This window comes from Rattus norvegicus, chromosome 1 (assembly GCF_036323735.1).
Source record: "Rattus norvegicus strain BN/NHsdMcwi chromosome 1, GRCr8, whole genome shotgun sequence".
NCBI lineage: Eukaryota > Metazoa > Chordata > Mammalia > Rodentia > Muridae > Rattus > Rattus norvegicus.
In genome coordinates, this window is record NC_086019.1 from 19,953,054 (window position 1) to 19,973,619 (window position 20,566).

The 20,566-nt window shown below is 40.1% G+C and overlaps 1 protein-coding gene across 8 annotated transcripts in view; it reads left to right on the forward strand.

Annotated features, from left to right (window-relative positions):
* Positions 1-20,566, forward strand: part of Lama2 (laminin subunit alpha 2) — a 647,931-nt gene that overhangs the window by 460,928 nt on the left and 166,437 nt on the right. For all 8 annotated transcript variants that reach the window (XM_063264627.1, XM_063264628.1, XM_063264630.1 and 5 more), the window contains 2 exons: positions 11,401-11,543; positions 16,088-16,186. In XM_063264627.1, the coding sequence (XP_063120697.1) occupies positions 11,401-11,543; positions 16,088-16,186 (242 nt within the window). The remainder of the gene's footprint in view (positions 1-11,400; positions 11,544-16,087; positions 16,187-20,566) is intronic.

Consider the following 20,566-nt stretch of genomic DNA (forward strand, 5'->3'; position numbering starts at 1 on the left):
TACAGCTCTCAATTCCTACTTCCTACCCCTGCTTTGAACGTATCTTAAGAAAACAAGAATCAGCGAGGACTTAACTCTGCCTCATCCTCAATTCTCTTTGTAAGAGACTTCTCTATCCCCAAGCTAAATTAGATCAAGGGACCAAAGACTAGACTGACCGGGTGTATCTTATCTTTGGGGCCTGCTTCATCACATGGGATCACAGTGGGCTTTTACACTGCCTGGGGGTGTGAGTTAGGAGAAGGACCTCAGTGCAGAGACAGAATATGAGAAGTAAGAAAAATAAATGTCCATGCTGCTCTCGGTGAGTGTCGTGTTGGCTGTGAGAAGAGTTATGTCTCGGCTTGGTAGAAACCAGATACTGCTCTGATGATTTCTTTGTATGGATTATATGAGAGTTAAATTGGTTCTCCTTTATTAATTCTTTAAGAAACACAATTGAAATCGATTCATATCATAAATTTAAATGTTTTGTTTTTAATCCTTATTTTTTTTCATTCCTAAACTACTTTTCATCATGTATAGCCATTGAACATGGTACTGTGTTATACAGGACATTTGCATACAACCATAGGCCTAAGATCCACAGACTCACTATTTGTTTAATAAAAGATGTAGATTTATGCTATAAAGTTTGGACAACACAGAACAAATGAGGAAATCCTGTGATGCCTCTCACTACCTGAATTTCTGCAAATGTCTGTTAGTTATTTATGAGCATCATGGTCAATAAAGCAACTGTATTTAAAAAGGACTTTCCTCAACCTGGTGTGATGGTGAATGCTTGTAAGCTAGTACTTGAGAAGTAGAAGAGACAACATGATCAGCAGTTCAAGGTCACCCTTGGATACTGTACAAGTTTGAGGACAGCCTGGGCTTCATGAGACCCTGTCTGAAAAAGAAATCAACTGGGAAGGGAAGAGAGATTTCCTACAGGATGCAATCATTGTATATACTATATTTCAATAATAATAATAATAATTTATACAATAATTGTTTCATTGGGAAATATGGAGGCCCCAGAGTCTCTCAGTAAGCCGGCTTTAGCACCATCATAGTGATTAACTCACTCCACTGAGTCAATAATTACTCAGTACCCAGCCCCTTCAGATTCCAAGTTCAGATGTCAGACATCCCCTGAAGCACTCCTTTCACCACAAACAGGTTTGTCATAACAATGTTTAGAGGCTCACCTTGCAGGGGACGTCCCAGTGTCTGGGTTGTGTTCAACCCCTATGCATTCCTGGTCATTCTTGCAGCCTATCTGTAAATGTCACTAAGAACCAGTTCTGGCCTTATCTCAGCCCCCTGGTGATCCTAATTCAGAGGAGTGGCATGAGACCCATAGACCATAGTGTAGAAGACACATAAGGTTTTATAATTTGAAACATGTTAGGACAAGAAGGGATATAATCAGAGAAATCCACTATTTTAAGCAACATGTTAGATAGGCTTTACAGTTTATTTGTTTTTTTTTTAATTATTTCATGGCATTTACATTTTTCTAGGTATTTAGTCCATGTATGTGTATGTGTATGAGTGTTCATGTATGTGTGTGTGTACCTGTGAACATGTCTGAGTATAAAAAAGGCATGTTTCCAGAGGTCAGAGAACAATTCAGAGAAATTGCTTTCTGTCTTTTCACCTTGTGATCCGAAGGATAAAACTCATGTTGTCAGGTTTGGGAGCAAGCCTGCTGAGCTGTCTTATCAACACAATGTCATCTGTTGTTCTTTTAGAGCCTGTCTTTAAATTTGAAATATCATATATTTAATTAATATCAATACTTACTCACCAGGCATTGTCTAAAGAGGCTATACTTCATTGCAGTAAAAAGATTCATGATGTCAGTGCTTAGGTTAATTCATGACTTTTCTTTCTTCTTATTTCTAACTCAGAGGATTTTGGTTGGTTGGTTTGTTGTTTGTTTGTTGTTTGTTTGCTTGTTTTTCATACTATCCAGGCAGTCTACTATTGAACTACATCCTAATCCAAACTTTAAAACAAAAGGATTTACTTAGGACAGCTGGATTATGTTTATCCCTTAGGTGTATTTGTGCTTTTGAATATTTTATTGTAATTCATAGAACAGAGTTTCTATTTGGTCAAGTTAAGTATTACAAATCCATCCTCCTCTCTTATTTATAACTGATATGTCATTTCATAAAATGAGAATACCCACCTACCCTGAAACTTGAGAACAAACATGAAAGCTGTTATGTATTCAATGCCAAAGAAAAAATTTCTGAAATCCAAAAGTTGATTTGTTCATGTCCTATTTTCTTTAAATGTATAGTTAACAGACTAACTCACACGATGTTTAAAATAGACCATGAGTGGCAGAGTAAAATATAGAAAACTCCTGGGGAACTGCAATTAAAATTAGCAACTTTGACAAAATCTTACTCCATAGAATGAACCCAAAATTCCACCTCATAGCTTATAAATATCAAATTCGTGCTTATGGTTCTAGCCAGTGCATAAGAGGTATTTGTGACATATCTGTTTTATTATTTATATCACAATTTATTTAAAATGTAGCATATAAAAAGGTGCTTCTCTTATCAGTATTGCAATTACAAATGTTCTCAATTCTGCAGAGACACAGTGAGGGTCCATCTTCTTTATATCTTATTTCATAGTCTTTATTGGTGAGGGTGCCGTCCATGCTATGGAACCCATATGGAGGTCAGTGGACAACCTGAGGAAGTTTATCCTCTCCTTACACTGTGTAAGTTGTGGGAATCAAAATCAGATCACTGAGTTTGTCAGCCATCCTCCTTAATCACCAGGTTATCTCGCTGGCCCAACATTCTAAATAGCTAGTTGCCAATAAGCACCTCACCATCATAAGATACAAGCCCTTGTTATTTCTAGAATACTGGTGACCCATTCTAATCAAAGAAGACTACTAAGGACACTTAGTCTTTCCTATAACACATAGTGGAATCCTGTCATTATACAAATACATAATACTTACTGTTCCAAAATATGACTTAACAAGATGTCCGGAAGTGATTTATTAATCTATGGTCAAATGTGATCACCCTGTATTCTCACCCCTAAATGTCATACTGTCTCTACCACCGCTTAGTTTTCAAGGAGGCTACTTTGCAAAGGCTAGTATGTTGGCCGTAGCTTTGTAGAACTTTAAGCCATGCCGTGATGTTCAAATTCAAGTGCAGAGCGGTGTGCTAAGGTAGTTTATGAGCCTTCCTCTACTTATCTCTTTTAGTAGTAGTACACGCTTGTTTTTCTTGTTAACAGTCTACTCTGCATCATTCTGTACTACTGTTGTGTAAAACAACATTTGTGAGGCTGGTTCTGGATGACTTCTCTTCGTGTTACATTGACAACCCTGTGCCTTAGAAAATTAAGGCACCGGGCAGGTGGCTAATGGAGACTGCTAGTCATTATTGCCTTCATTTGAATCAGGCGTTGATTTAAGAGTAAACTAAAGTCTACTTCAATTTTTCACTCTGAATGAGCCCAAGAGGTTTATTAATACCCCCTCCCCAAAGAAGAGTAGACTCACCTATTGGTTCATAATCTCTAGAACTGAAATAATACATATTGAAAGTATCTTTATAAAAATGCTAGTTAGTTTTCTTGTCAACTTGACACACACTTGGGTCATTTGCGAAGAGTGATTTACAGGTAAGAAAAATGTCTCCATCAAACTGACCTGTAGGAAAGACTTGGGAAAGATTTTTGGTTGTTGATTTGGTTTGATTTGCTTTGTTGTCTGTTTGTTTGTTTTTATTAATAAAGACTGGTATGGGAGGACCCAGCCCACCATGGGCGGTGTCATTCTTGGCCAGGTGAATCTGGGCTGTCTAAGAAAACAAACTAAGCAAGATATGAAGAGCAAGTCAGTCAGAAAACAGCATCCCTCCACGGCTTCTGCTTCCCTTTCTGCCTCCAGGTCCCTGTCCTGACTTCCTGTCATGATGGATTATAAAACTGCGAGATGATAATAACCCATTCCTCCCCAAGTTGCTTTTGATCATTATGCTTAGCCTCTCAATAGAAAGCAGGCCAGGGCAGAACCTGACCTCTCCTGTTAACACTTTGGCTACTTTTAAAAGCAAGGTGTTTTGAACGTCTCATTAGTTTTGGATGAAATATTTCCTTGGCTTAGGGCTGAATCACACTTTTCTTAATTATCTCTAGTTCTCTATACTCCATGTCCGTGACAACCTTTCTTAGGCTCTCTCTACGTTCCGCTTTCCTTTCTGCACTCATTCTTTCTACAGTCCTAACCACTGTCCATGACGGTTTCCATCCTCGCCAAACTGCTGTTAGGATCATGTGAGCTAGAGCTGACAAAGTACTTGCCCACTATGGTGTAACTGTTATGCAGACAAAAGCTATATTCCTCTGGTGTTTATATGCTTTTATGATTCCATTTTGTTTTTGAAAAATTATATCATCACTGAACTGCAATAGGCACGTCTTTTCTGCTTTATTTTTCTCCATTGAATTTTACTCTGTGTGTGTGTATGTGTGTGTGTGTTCTGTATTTTGCTGCTATGTGTGCAATTTTGTGTACATATATGTAGAAGAGAGAGAACAACTGTAGGTGTTAGTTTTCCTCAAGTTCTGTGCCCTTGTTTTGAGACCGGCTCTCTGTGGTCCAGGACTCACTGACTCCTCTGGATTGGATGGCCACTAAGCCCAGTGCATCCACCTGTTTCTGACTTCCCATCATACCTGGGTTATTAAGGATGTCCTGAGGCTCAAACTCAGGTCCTCATATTATGTGCCAAGCACTGTACTGTCTGAGTTCTTTCCAAATTGTGCTTTTCCTGACTCATAATTTGGTTTTGTTTAAATGATACACACATTGTATTTTGCAGCTTCTATATCTAAAGACTTTTGAATCTCTACCTAAATTCACATTAGTAGAAATTTGGGAGATGTTTTTGTTGTTATCTGATGTGACCAGAGAAATCAGGGTCCCCTCTTATAATTCTTAGTCGCAGTAAAAGGATGTAAGAACAAAGTTAAACAGAAGGCCTGGGATGATTTTATTAAAAAGCAAAAAAGAAAGGAAAGGGAGGATGGAAAGAAGGAAGGAAGGAAGGAAGGGAGGAAGGAAGGAAGGAAGGAAGGAAGAAAGAAAGAAAGAAAGAAAGAAAGAAAGAAAGAAAGAAAGAAAGAAGAGAGAGAGAGGAGGGAGAAAAGGAGAAGAGGAGAAGAAAACTTCAGCGTAGGCAAGCTGTGGATTTCAGCAGCACCCAGAGGAGAGAATATAAAAGAGAAAGAAACAAAGCAATGCTGTCTGAGCTTAAGACAGCATGGATGCTGGCCACAAGGTAAACAGGCACGCACACAGCAGGGAAGTGGGCTTCGAAGGAAAAGTAAAGCCTATAGTACCAGGAAAAGCAGAATGAGGCTCTGCTGGGCATTGGAAAGAAAAAGACAGGAGAAGGAACAAGAAGAGTTAGTGCTGTCTAAGTCAGGATTCAGAAAGGCAGTCTGACCAGCAGAATCTCACCGTGCCTCATAGGGACTGTCCAAGATGACAGGAATTCTGGGAAAATAAAGTAGACCATCTCCTTAGGGACAGTTTCTCTGCCTCTGTAATATGGCTTAAGGTGAACCTGCCTCCCTTAGCTAGGCCATTTGATCTGACCAACGGGATTAACTCTAAACAAGGAGACAGCGCGTCTCCACCTAGAGGTGGAGCCTAGGAGGTGGTGCTTTCTCATAATGGGCCTTCCCATGCTAGTCTAACAATTACCAAATACTTTTCCTCTTAACAAAAGAAAGAATAGGTGAATAAACTTTTTGAATATGTCTGAAATCAAATCTTACAACAGACTCTGATTTACAAATGATGAAATATTACACCGAATCTGTTTTTAATTAAGCCCCAAATCGGGTAATACAAAGTTTCCTTGTTTCTTAAGACAGGGATTTCACCTCAGGTTAGCTTCGTATTCTCCATGTATCCCAGGCTGGCTTTGAACTCTCAATTCTCCTGTCTTTTCCTCTAAAACACAGTGGTTGTAAATGTGAACTATCTGTCCTGCTTGAGGGTTGCTTTTTCAAGCGAATAAGCGACACACACACGCACGCATGCGCGCGCACACACACACACACACATGCGCGCACGCACGCATGCACGCACGCATGCACACACACACAATCAGAGCCAGAGCCAAAGATATATATCAATGTCTTTGAGTTCTCCTAATTAAGTTAACAGATACATATTATGGCATACATTTTATCTTCTGTTAAAAATGTGAGTTTATATTCACTTACCCCTAGTTGATCTGAGCAGACAATTTTTGAATCTCTGTCTAAAATTACTTAAAGAGTTTGGCCTTTGCAAGTAGTCAGTGTGCTCATTTCGGCTTCAGCTTCTTCGTTTTTTAAATGTGGTTTGTGAATTTTTTGTGATAGTAAGCCGGCAATTACTATGCATGGGGGATCCTGGTGGAAATGCAATATTTTGAACTAATTGCTAACAGAAAGATGTGCAATATCGGCTGCACGATTTGCCCCTTCAGTGTGCCCAGCTATAACGATCTGGATTTAGTACCGCATTTGTTAATATCAGACACAAATTTATCCTGACACTTTTATAGACAAAGACTCGGAAGTGTTTAGTCATGTAAAATCTAATCATAGTCTTGAAATATTTGCTTTTACGTTCATGCATTTTTGGCAGGCTCTAGCTTTATGATCTTACCTGTATTATAGAATGAGGAGAATGGTCTGGAGAGGTTTGGAGGGTGTCCTGATTATGAGACAGGTGTTAATTTACCCAGCAGTCTTATCGGAGAGCTGTTCTTATCAGATGAGAAGGCCCCCATGTCTCTCCATGCTCTTCAGAACTTCCTGTCCTAGTAAATTCAATTTGTTTTCATTTGCGTGCCCATCGCCATACACTCCATACACTTTAAGGTAGTTTGAGGCATAAGTAAACTGGTTTGTGTCAGAATAAAATGACAAGCCATTAAGTAAATGGTAACCCGACCAGTGTATACACCTTAAAACTCCATGGTTCAGTTGGGTAGAAGCTTTGAAAAGTCCCCTGTGGCTGTTACATTCATACGTCTTTTTGAACGATTCAGACAGACGTGAAAGTAATACCTGGCACTTACTATAAAACTTACCTTTCGCTTATAGAAATTTGCTTTGCTTTGTACCTTAAAAAGCAAATACAGTGGCCATAACATAGGAACGAATAGTAGACCCTTGGATCCAGAGACTTAAAAGGACACCTGTGAGTTCTTGGAAAGGCAATTAAGTGAGTTTCATTTCAATAACTGAAGAGGAATCAAAACTGTTTTATAATGTTTTTCTGCTTCCACCCACTTACCTTCAAATTCCATAATATCAATTTTTCATAGCCGAAGGCAGTTCTGTTGCGTGATTTTTTTTTCACATTTTCGTTATTCATTCACCTCTAAGCTGATTCTCTTAGCTATTCTGAGTTGAGAAGCAATAACACAGATAAGCAACTCTTTCAGGGGTGGGATATAAACTTCTCTAGGTATGTTGCCAGGAGCATAACAAGAGCAGCCATCCATCTTGATTTGAGATGTCCTCTGTAGTCACCCACGCTACCATATTTTCCTCCAACGGTTGTTCTTATTTGTTTTGTATTCCTTAGGCATCTATGTGGCTCTTTGTTTGCCATTAAACACAGCATTCTCACATTCAAACATCACCTCCCTGTTTTTCCTTTCTTTTCAGGAATGTGCATAATTATGCCATGCTGACCCCTGTTATTCTTGTCCAAAATACTTTCTTATCCTTCTTTAGCAAAGATAACAATGTGCAAACATCCATTGAATTTTTACTGTGTACAGTGTCCTAGACGTTGTGGCAAGGATTATTATCACGAATGTTTAATCTCCTATCTGCTTTATCTATCCTGCCTTTGATCATTCAGTTTCCAGACAAAGGACACAAAACTTTTATTATTATAATAAGCCTTAATCAGCACTAGAGCTGGTCAGATATCTATCCTCTATTTTCCTGCGCTGGGGAGATAACTCAGTAGCTGAACGTTACTTCTATTCCCAGCAACCACATGGTGGCTCACAACCATCTGTAATGGGATCCAATGCCCTCCTGGTGTGTCTGAAGACAGTCACAATGTACACAGATATATAAAATAAATAAATCTTAAAAAAATATATTTCCTATTGATAACTCCAAGTTACTACTTACTAGGTTTTGTCTTAGCTGCACTTAACTCCAATTGGCCAGCCCTCACGGGCATGCTCTCAGGAATCATCTAACCCATGGTGTCTTTCTCCTCTCCACCTTCTTTCTCCCTCGTAGACTTCTCAAACCCCAAATCTAGGAATCCAAACACTCTGCCTAACTCTTTTCTGCCCTGTTATTGTCCATAGGCATCTTTTTTCCCCAGTCAAGGATAACTCGGGGCAAGGTTATATAGAGTCACTTGGGTACACTGCACACACTCATCCCTGGGAGCAACCAGGCCTTAGGTTGCCAGTATTTAACATGACAACACAAGCAAAAGGCCAGTCCTCAGCAAAAGATGTTTAAAGTCTGTTCTCAACTCAAGGAGAAACAACTTATCAATGTGTAAACAATAAAATATAATAGCCGGCACAAGAGTTAAATTGTTAAAACATGAAGAATACAGGAGAGAGTTACGACTTATTAGCTCACTTAACAATTAACTTCAGTAGTCAGCTTTCCCTTCTCAGAATAATCATTTAACATTTAAACTGATGGCTTATGAACCAGGTCTGTGAAGGTGAAATCCCCAGACAGAGAAGATAACAAGCAAAATACCCTCCTCCTTGGGGAATTCCCACCATTTCATATTAGCACACCCTTTCAAAACCCTGGCTTCCAGAATCCACTGGAATCTTTTAGAAATACTCATGGCTGAGCTTTCCATGGACATATTGAACCCAACTCTTAGGAGATGGAAAGGGGAAGGCCCAGGTCAGAGCACACTGTGAATCCCTGTGGTTCTGCTGTGTATCCCAGGCTGAGAACCACTGGTCTCCAGCAGACTGGCCAGTCTTTCCTATGTGGGTTACATGGACTCTTTCTTTCTCAAGTGCAGCCTGTGACTTGTGCAGTCTGGGATCAATATGCTCAAGGTTCTGCTTGTCTATTAAGCTCCCAGGTGATGCCAAGACTCCTGGTCCACCTTTTATCACAGCATTGTGCCCAAACCAGAAGTATCAGTGTCTCTTTTGAGCTTGTCAGGGAAGTGCATTTTCAACATAAGTATCAGAAAGCATGGCATCCCATTACCTCCAGAATGAGAAATCCAAAAGTTTGCCTTGTCTCTGAAGTTCTAAAACCCCTCTCAGTGATCCAGAAGCCAAATGGAGTCTGAGAACCACACCGGGCCAGCACTTCGTCATCTCTAGCCGAATTCCGACAGGTCTCCTGAAGCTCGCACGGCCCAAGGGTGTGAAGAAGCCACTGCTCTCTCTTCCTCTTACTTTGTTTCCATGACTCAAAAATTTTCTTTCCTTCTAGCAGGAACAACAGTAAGAGGCCTGGTCCTAGCTCTCGACTTCTGCCCCTGCCTCCTGAGATGCTTGTTCACTCACTTGTAAAATGTCAGGAACTTGCAGAGTAACTCAGATGACACGCTACGCTTGCACTGGCCACCCGCAAGGAAGTGATTTATTAAAAGCCCTGCTGGGGCTGTTAGATCCCTGTGAAGGGATATGGCAGCTTACCTCTAACTGCTTGTCCTATCACAAAAATTCCCCTTCTGTACTTCTTTCTCTTTGTTTACAAGCTTCTGTTAATGGTTTCCTCTCCATTAAGTGCTCAGGGGAGTGCTGTTTAGAGAACTAATTGAATTCTTGCCAGTCTGGGGCACAAGCCAATCCCGCTCCAGAACTCAGTGTTTTCTAAGTCACGTATTTTTCTCTCTTCTGACATGGATGTGGTTTTGATCCATCAGCAGACTAGAAGATAGAGTTTGTATTTGTATATGTGGATTTATGTATACAGCATAATTACAACATTCTCTTCTCCTTGGTGTAAAGATACATGCCTTACTCTACATGTGAAACTGAATGGTGCAACATGTGGGGACAGGGATGTTGCTTCGTTGCCAGAGGATTTATGCGGCACTCGCAGTGCCCTGGGTTCCTGTACTACGTAAACAAGACAGAGTAGCTCATGCGTGTAATTTCAACACTCAGAAGGTAGAGTCCAGAGCATCAGAATTTTAAGATCATCCTCCGTTGTATAGCACATTAACTGCTAGCCTGGGCTATATAAATAAGACCTTGTCTTTAAAAGACAGGCGAAACTAAGTATGTACGCTTTTACACTTTCCACAGAGTGAATATGTTTTCTCTTTAGAAATTGTGATGCTGATTTTAAGCTCAACTGGATAACATACTAACAAAAGTCCATTTCTCTTTTTACCAACTCTTACCACCACCTCTAGGAAACTTGAATAGCTTCTCTTTCTGATCACTAAAGATAATATGACTAGTACCAGCAATATCAATTATGTAACGGTTAGACCGTGCTCTCCCTTTGGGAGCTGCTTACTTACTTACAAGACTGGATAAAATTAATCATCAGGGCAGAGATTCCTGGAGCTGCAGCTCACTGAGAAAGAGAAAATGCTTGGGGAAGGAGGAGATGCTGGCCAAAATGGTGAACATCAAAACAAGGAAGAAAATCACCACAGAAAGAAAGATTCCTTCTTTTGATTTAAAATTCACCAGTGGAGGAGGAGAGGGCTCCGTCAGTAAAGCGCTTGCCATATAATTATGAGGACCTAAGTTCATATCCCTAGCACTCAAGTAGAAAGCTGGGTGGGACTATAATCCCAGCTTTGGGGAAGTTGTCCAGGGATAGTACCTAACGTTGACCTCTGGCCTCCATAAGCACAAAGAATGCCCACATGTAACCTGCACTTGTACATAAATGCACATACAGACACATGCAAAATTTTTATTATGTAACAAGATAGTACTTACGGACCTTTTTTCATAGTACATGACGCCTTTGCAGGAGAAATTGCTACAGATGCTCTGCCATACTGCAGAGGATGAACAGCATGTTGGGTACAGAGAACATTCCAATGTTCTCATAGATTCACTTTCTGTGCTCTGCCTTTCCTTTCTAGTTCTGCAATATGCTTCCTCCTCCCCCCTACAAGCTCCATTTGCTCTTCTTCTTGGGTCCCTCTGTCTTTCACATTCTGGGTAACAGATATTACTTGCTCCTTTGTTGTTCTCATTCTTCGTCAGCTGTCGTCGGTGTGATAACATTAATGAACTGAGATGCTGCATGCCATCATCGTTCATAGACTTATGGTTGGGCCATAAACCGTTTCACGGCTGGAATCTTTGAACATCTGGCTGGAGAGTTCCGCATGAACAAATGCTCTTTGTTCTTCCCCTTTCACAGTTTGTGGAGATGAGTGTACAGGCCTTCTTCTTGGTGACCTGGCTCATCTAGAGCAGATGGCCATGAACATCAACCTCACCGGCCCACTGCCTGCTCCGTATAAAATTCTGTATGGTCTTGAAAATGCAACTCAGGAGCTCAAGGTAGGTGCAAGCCCTAATAGCAGCAAGTCCATGGGTTGAGATAAATGAGGCATCCTAAATGGTCATGGCCATCATTAGTCCATGGTTTTTTTGTTTGTTTGTTTGTTTTTTTGTTTTTTGTTTTTGTTTTTGTTGTTTTTTTGTTTTTTGTTTTTGTTTTTATTTTTGTTGTTTTTTTAGTTTTTTTTGTTGTTGTTGTTGTTGTTGTTTTTTGTTTTGTTTTGTTTTGTTTTTTTTACTTCTCCAAACCAGGAAAGCGAATGCAGGAAAGTAATACCTAAACTAGTGTTTCAAACTGGAGAACTGTATTACGCAGAGTGCCATTAAAGACAAATACTCTTCTATCCCCCTACATTTGGTATAAATCAGTTTTATTACGTGACCTAAATATGTGCAAACATAAAATCAGGTATGTACCCCTTATACTTATAGCTCCATAAAATCAAAACAAATTAATCCTTGCAAAAGTCTGCAAAACCAATAAAACTCAAATTAAAAGCATTAATCTAAAGTAATATGATTTTGGCTGAAAGTAAATTGCTTCTTGCAAGGAGACTATGATATTGACTATAATAATACTGCCTCTTACCCCCGCAGGTGGCTGGTAGGTTACTCAGTTCCACATTTCTACGGTGGGACTAAACAGCCTCTTCCAAAGGGTACTGAAGTGATAACACACACAACTTATGCACTCAAATTGACCTTTGACTGATGCCAAAGCAGGTCTTAAGGGCTAGCGCCTGTCTCCAAGTTCCATACCCTGGGGTCCAGGAAAGCTTTCACTAGTCTTTAATATTCCTGAAAAACCAAATTGATTAAAATGTTCAGCAACTTTGAAAGTCCTTTGGAAGGTACCAATTCAAGGCATTCTAAGCTGTTCTAAAACTTAAGCTTTCAGTCTGTAAAAGGCTAGTCATATTTAGAAATTAACATGGCTTACACGGGGTGAGAAGTACTTACTCAAATGTTGTCACTCAGTTTTTAATACTTGAAAATCCACAGGGTCCCCAGTTGCACTCAGTTCCCTGTACATGTCTTAACTGGTCTGATTTTCCCATACATTCAGGAAGCTTACATACATTCTCTGCTGCTTAAGAAAAAAAAAATAGTTAAATGAGGAGTGGAATGAGTGAATAGTGGTGTACACCTTTAATCCCAGCGCTTCGAAGGCAGTGTCAGGTGAATCTCTTATGAGTTTGAGGCCAGCATGGTCCACAGAGCAAGTTCCACGATAGTCAAGGCCACATAGTGAGACCCTGTCTAAAAAGATAAAACAGAAAAGTAAAACAAGAGAAGAGGAGGGAGAGGAGGAGGAGGAGGAAGTAGAGGAGGAGGAGGAGGGGGAGGGGGAGGGGAAGGGAGGAGGAAGAGGAAAAAGGAAAAATGAAAAAATAAAAGAACTAAACAAATAAAAAATGAAATTAAAAAAGTTGAATAATAATTATGCCATGAGCAGAAATGCATGGTTACCACATACCTTCTAAAACTTTGAAATACAAAAAGTAATAATAATCAGAAAAAACTGGTGAGAGCACAGGCTTGCTAGGGCTTGTCTGGCAGAGGCAGCTTTAATAGAATGAGAAGTGCAGAATGCTAGTGAGGAAGGGGGGAATCATTACTTCAGTAACTGGCTAGGGGTTCTGCTTTTTCTGGGGAATATATTCTTTAATATTTTTTAATTGTCACTATTGCTCATAGCAGTAAAAATAACTAACATTTGTTGAAAAGCTATATAATTAAGATTGTGAACGTTTCATGAAAAATTTATATAATGCAAAAAAGAAAAATATTAATGGTCTTTATATAGTATGAATAAGTATGAACAGTATGAATAAAATAATATTGCTGATTTGGTTTATATTTTCTAGATGTAATCATGTTACCTGAATGTATATAAATGCTTTTCATGGAGTATATAATGCCTGTTTTTCCTTCTGTTTTGTGATCTGAAGAATGTGTAGTGAATGTGCTTCCACATCAAGGTGGCTTAGACCAGTGTTCTCTGGAGAAAGAAAAGATTGTTAATGTATTATAACAGCAAAACACAAGAAGCAGAAATGGATTTCTGATGAACTATATGCCTCCCTAAGCTTCTACTCTGAAACTGTGTCTTGGTCTATTCGATTGCCTTAACCAAATGCCATACCTGGCTGGCTTATGAACAATAGCAGTGCTAGTTTAACACTTCTGCTGGCTGGAAAGCCCAAGTGGAAGGCAGCCTCCTTTCTGGTAAGGGCTCATTCCTTGTATGTGGGTGACTGCTTGCTGTGGCCCCATATAGTAGAAAGGAATCGCGAGCTCTCTGGGTATATTTCACAGGGTACAATCCCAAGCAGAAGGGGGCTCCCTCATCACCTAATCACTTCCCGAAAGCACCTTACAGGAGTAGCCTCTCAACACATCAGTTCAGTAACTACACGAACCCCATTTCCCATTGTAAAGGTATTTTGAAATGGAATCTTTGGGAGGTGATCTTTGTTAAGTCGTGGACAGAGAATGAAACCAGCATGATTCAATAGGATCCTTGTAAGAATGGGAGGAGGAGCTTCCTGTTCACCAGCCATTTCAGAACACAGGGAGATGACAACCATATTCAGGCCTCACCAGCAACCCAGTTCGTTGGCACCTTAGGCTGTTCAGTTTTGAGAACTATCTATTTTGTTCAAGCCACCTATGGAAATTTTGGTTGCAAAATTACTAAAACAAAAGTACTGTATTAGATATTTTTAAGTAGGGAAACTGAGGCATAGTTTTGCCTGAAGCACAATTACGTGGCTAATAAATGTTGAGGTGACATTTGAATATAGGCAGTATGACTTTAGGGCCTTTGAGACTGAACATCCTTTCCAACCTTAAAAAGACAAAAATAATTCATGTGAGAAAAATCTACTCAACCAGTATTGAGGCCTCCCTGGCCCAAGGCCAGGCTCTTCCCGCTGGCTCTTGCCTGGGAGAGCCACCTGCATGATATGCACAGTGCACAGATATGCACTGGACCTGTCAGCAGATGCTAGAAGTCTGGTCTGCTTGGGAAAGATAAGGCTGAAACTCTAGAGGACAGGCCAATATAAAGGAAAACCTTGACAGCTAGGCTATAGACCTACTTACCTCACATCTCCCGTTCAGACATAAATACTACATGGAAAGGAGCCTGACCAGTGATTTTCCACACACTCAGAAAGAATACAGGCTAGGAAATTAGTTAAAAAATCAAATATTTCCATTGGACATAAACATTTTAAACATAAACATTTAAATGGCATGTAGCCAGTGGATGACGAGGTTCTTGGAGGCACTCTCTGAGGGGATCTACCTATGGGCATCATTAATAGCAAAGGCTTCCATCATTCCCCTTCCTTATGCCTTAGACTTTATGAAAATGACCTTGATAGTTCCGAAGTTCCAGTCTTTTCTTCGTTCTTTATCTCTATCCTTTTCCCATGATTTATCTATTATTTGAAAACTTAAGATCCTCTCTTGATAATTTACAGCGTCTGAGAAACTATATTTTGTGGTGTTTTGGTTCTAACGTTCTTCAAGACAATACACATGATGGCCAAAGCTGAACATATTAACTCCTTGCCATCATTGTCTTTAAGCCGCGTGGAATCACGCAACATCTCCGTGAGAGTGCATGGACTATGACAGATGATCATTAGACTTGTACATGGCCTCTACCATGGACCAGATTCCTAGATACAGGAGCTAGTAGTCAACTGAGCCATTCGATAGAGAGAGTAAACCCCTAACTGGAAATTCTAGTGAATCTTACCTAAAGAAAAAAAACGGGGTACTAAAATTATGATTAATGAGGAATAATGGCCGCTCCTAGTTAGTCATGAGGTTGGGGTAGTTATTTTTTCATATGTACAAGGACACGGAGATGTCTGCCCTTTGACAAGCTTGCAGAGTGGCCTGGTAGCCTAATTCTCATTACATTTATCATTATCTGGCGACGCTGTCTAAAAATAGTGCCCCGTAGATTATGGCGGAATCTGGCACAGCTGTGTGTATAAAGCTAGCGCCTACCAATCTTGACAACAGGACCAGCCTAGCAAGTAAGGTCCTCATAGCAGCGGCTGCTCTCTCTCTCATTTGTAAACGGCAGCTAGGCTGATTGGAATGTGAGTATTGATAAATGCAAAGGTCATTTTAAATGCAGCTCAGTACCAGCTCATGAGCCATTGTTAAAAACTCTCTACAGTCAACATTTGCTCTTCCAGAAAACGGAGTAACTTTTATCTCACTGAGTTCTTATAAGACATTAATGGGGGTGGGGGGGGAAGGATAAACAAAGAAGCAAACAAAAGACTTTAGTTCATTTAATTTCTCAATAAAGTACAGCAAGTCTTAATATTTACCTCCATATCTGGTTTGGGTTTGGCAGTTGATGAGTTAACTGCCCACTTAGAGTAGTTTCTGTTGTATTGACCATAGAAGTGCTAAGTATTCGGTATATATAGGGAAAGAAATGTGCTCTTTTTGACCCTAGGGTGACTGCCAAAGCATTTACTAAGATGTATACGGTCTGAAATCTTTTCCAGCACCTGCTCTCGCCGCAACGGGCACCAGAGAGGCTCCTTCAGTTGGCAGAGGGCAACATGAACACACTCGTGATGGAAATGAATGAGCTTCTGACCAGAGTGAGTAGGACAAGTTGTGGATGTCCCTAAAGCACACATCTCTTAGGGAATTGGTTGCCTTCAAATTAAAGCAAACAACACTTATGTTCTGAAATCTCCTTTCTAATTCACAACTTTTCTCATGAATTCCAGGAATAATGGTTGGTTAAATCTTTTCCAAAGGAATTTTTATTTCCCTGTGGTGGTCTCCAAAGGCACAAATAATAAATCAATAAACAAGGTTGACATACTTGCCCTTGGTTGGGGAAAAAGATGAAGGATGACTATATATTTTGAGTATCTTTATCTAGTAGACTCCACTGTACAAGTTGTTTTTTTCTTTTAATCAATCCTAAGGATCAAAAACTCTGACCTTGGTTGTGTAAAAGAAAAGAAAAACAGATGAAAATACTTGTGTCTTTCATCCTTATGGAGTTTCTACATTTTTTACAGAAATATAGTCTCAAGCAGTACTCCTACACAGAAAATGAAATCTTTACTGTCAAAATCTGGAGCATTTAAGACACCATTTAGAGTCAGGATATAAAAATCCATGCTGCTTCTAGCCGGCTTTTCCCAGCAATTGGTTTAGGCTAAATTGACAAAACCCGCAAGAAGGCCCTGTTTTACCACTGGAGGCAGAGGAAAAACAGCATAAAGTCTGCCATCTTGTGGCTAGAAAAATTCATGAATACAGAGACTGGCCTACAATCTAGGATCCACGGGATTTAAATGACAAAGAACGCTGGAGTTAGAATATCCTTGGAGAGTACCTAGTCTATTTAAAGAAAGGCTTAACAGGGAATAAATTAACAATGGCTTTACAACTCGCTAAAAGTCTGCGAGTCCTGAGCAGGACCCAGCTCCAGATTGGCCCTGGTCCTGTACTTTCCACAAAATCTGCTACTGGATCAGGAAACTTCTGCAGGAAAATTAAGTGGCTAAGTACATATTGATGAACAACCGTCCTGAGGGTCCAAATCCCTGGAAATCCCTTTTGAAAGACTCCAGCTCACCCAAGCAAATCTTGAAGACAGAGCAAAACCTCTGGCTAAAGTTGGTAAAAACCTATACTGGTTTAATTTAGCTAGTTGCTTTTTACCTGTTGCATGAATGAGAGTTTAAGGAAGTCTTGCTAAATTCAGTTCCGTTCAACTCATTCTCTTCTCTTTGTCCACTCCATCCAAAGCCCATGTTAAGGGTTGGCTGATGAAAAATATTAACGAGGCCCCACACACCCTGCTGGAGCTTTTAGTCATGTATGTGTGTGTATGTGTGTGTGTGTGTGTGTGTGTGTGTGTGTGTGTGTGTGTGTGTGTGTTTAGGTGTATGCAGGATAATATAACTGCATGCAAATACACAATAAAGTATGAAATGAATGAAAAAAAAAGCATACATGAGAAATGCCTAAAACTGTAACAGGTTAATCTGGTCAGGCACAATTAGAAGAGAAGGCCATGAAACAGGCAGCATGTCACTTACCCAGCAGTTGTTTGCTGGTGTCACCATTGCAAGCTCTATGGCAAGACCTGTGGATAAACCTGCAAGGGAAGCTGCCACAGTTCCTGCCCTCCCGGAACCTGTGTAGCCTAATGATCTCAGTCTAGAAACACAGGGCTATTTCACTGCAAACATCAGATCTCTTTTATGCCTCAGCCTACATCCTTTTATTTTTCTTTTCAACAGACTAAATTTGTGTATTTTTTAGAAGCCTTTTAAGAACAGTTAAAGTCTCAAAGCAAACTTGACTGGAAAGTGAAGAGAGTCTCTACACACTGTTAGCCCCCCTACTCATAACTACTCCAACTGTTTACCTGCCCAATGTTAAATGCCCATGGGACATTGGCCATTGTCCGTGAACCTACAGCACTATGTAGAATACAGTGCTACGTGTTCTCCAAGGTCTGTCACCTGGTTTTCCATTCACCCCGTCATTGCACACAATCCTATAAAGCCAATACCTTCTAGGGTCTCTCTGTCATGTCGTCTCAGCCAGAATGTCATAATTGGAAACACAAAATGCATTTTCAGACTGACTTTTTTTTCCCCCTGAATTATTCACACCTAAGGCTCCCCTCCATCCTTCCAGGCTTAGTGGCTCATTATTTTTTGGCTCTAAATATTCCCTTCACACACCACAGTTGATTTATCCATGTACGTAATGAAGGATGTCTTGATTGCTTCCAAGCTTTAGCATTGTGAAGAAATTCACTGTCAATATCTCTGTTCGGATTTTTTGTATAGATAGGCTTCTCATTCGAGTAAGCGTCAAGCAGCCTAACTGCTGGAGTGTTTTCTCCACAAGTATGTTTACTATCATAAGAAAGTTCCTGTGTCTTCTGAACTAGGGAATTTTGAATTCCAAGCACTGAGTGGGAGTTTCTGTCATTCCACCTCCCTAGTGGGTTTTCATATTGTTAGGTTTGGAGAATTGGGTCATTAAAGAGTCAGAATATTATGTTCAGCTTTTGACCTGGGTGCTGCTCTTCATGACTGTAAAGCAGGTACCACACCCACTTAGCCATCTCCCCAGCCTGTCTGTTAAACTTAAAAGGTCTTTGTCTTTGTTTTCTATTGGGTAATTGTTTTCTATTCTTAGCTTATTTTCTCATTTTCTTAAAGGGGCAGGAATTTCTCATTCTAATGTAGTCCAGTGTATCAGTTTGTGCTTTGTTCTTTCTTTGATCCTCATGAGAGTCTATTTGGCATTTTAGCCTAGAACTCATCACCATCACCCAAGGCTGTCTGGGTTTCTTATTGCTGCTGCTGCTGCTTTCTTCTTGTCTTACCTTTTGGTAACTTTAGAGGTTTTCATTCTACACCTAAGTCTAAGAATAGCTACAAGAAATGTAGACAAATCCCAAATCAGCACTGACTTGAAACTGGACTAAAATGAGGCAGCACTTACATTAGTTAGATATGATCTTTGAAAGCTGCTTCCCGCAGGCTTCACATTCTATGAGAAGACAGTACTATAAACAGCCTGGATACCAAAACTTAGCTTTGCTTACATTGTCTTTTACTGTCTATTGGAAATCAAGCTTGAAGGAAGTGAAGCGCTTGCAAAGTAACAAAACCTCGTTTTTTTCAATGTTTACATACCAGCAATGTCATATGTGTGCGCTGCTTATTTTCAGTTTTCGAAAGTTAAAGTTCAAGGAGCTGGCATTGGTTGCCCTTTACTGTTCCTCACGTTGCTTCGGTTTGTGCCCTGGAACATTGACACAGGACATATTTAGGAAGGCATTGCTTTAGAGAATTGCTTGTCATTCCACAGGGCCAGGTGACAGCTTCCTGTCTCTCTCCCTGTGTGTTGTTGGCCCAACAGCTTGGCTGTGGAGTGAACCAATTACCACCTAGATATACGGCACAAGTAGTGACTAACGATGGCCCTTGGAAATATCATGTAACTGATATTAAATTCAATCTGAAATTTAATTATAGCAAGAACCCATATGAGTGTGCCGATTCAGAAGTAGATGGCATTTAGGCAATGTCGTCATTTCAGTAGTTAGATTTGCTCCATTAGGTTCTTGTTTTAACATAGGGAAGCCTGCAATGTGAGATACTAGTAATATCCAACCAAGAAAATGATGTGCAAATTTTAAGAGATGTGGTGAGACCTGCTTGAGCTACCTCAGGGAGGGAAAAGCTACACCATTCAGATGCAAATTAATGTCAGCATGGTGGTCAAGCATGCTGTCTGAATATAAATACTGTGAAACAAATCAACAAAAACTTAAAACCTGGGGAAAAATAATCTAGTTGAGGGAGCATAATATTTTCAAAAGATAATCAGAGGTAAAGAGACATTAAAGGTAAAGGTGCACAGCATCTTTATATGGGAACATTGCAGCATACAAGCAGGGAAAGTAGGAGAATCAAAGATGATGAAAGGCGTTTGGATAAGTAAAAGGTATTAACCGCAGTGGAAAGGGAGGATGGCTCACAGATAGGAACGGCAATTTTCTAAAACAGAAGAACACCCAGACTGAATCCTGGAGGGAGGCAGCCCCAATTAGCTGATATTTAGCTTTCTTCAGTGGTATTGCCAACAGCCTGTCCTGCGTAAACTGCTTTTTGTGTATACCAAGCCAGTTGTCAGGAATGATAACATCTAGTAGGAAGGATGGTGCCTGGTAATCTTAGGAATACACAGTCCTAGCACGAAAAGTCGGAGATGACCCTAAGTGACATCTCTGCCAATGTCCACTGCCCTAGGCGACAGGACATTTGTAGACTTCCTTCTTAGGTTTCTTCTGGGGCCCTTTTGAGGAGATGATGACCTAGGTAATATGAAATAATATGATTTGAAATATCTATCCCTAAGGGATGTTCTTGTGTGGACCGTGAAGTGTGTTGACTTATCAAATGATTTTAATACACCTCACGTCAACCATG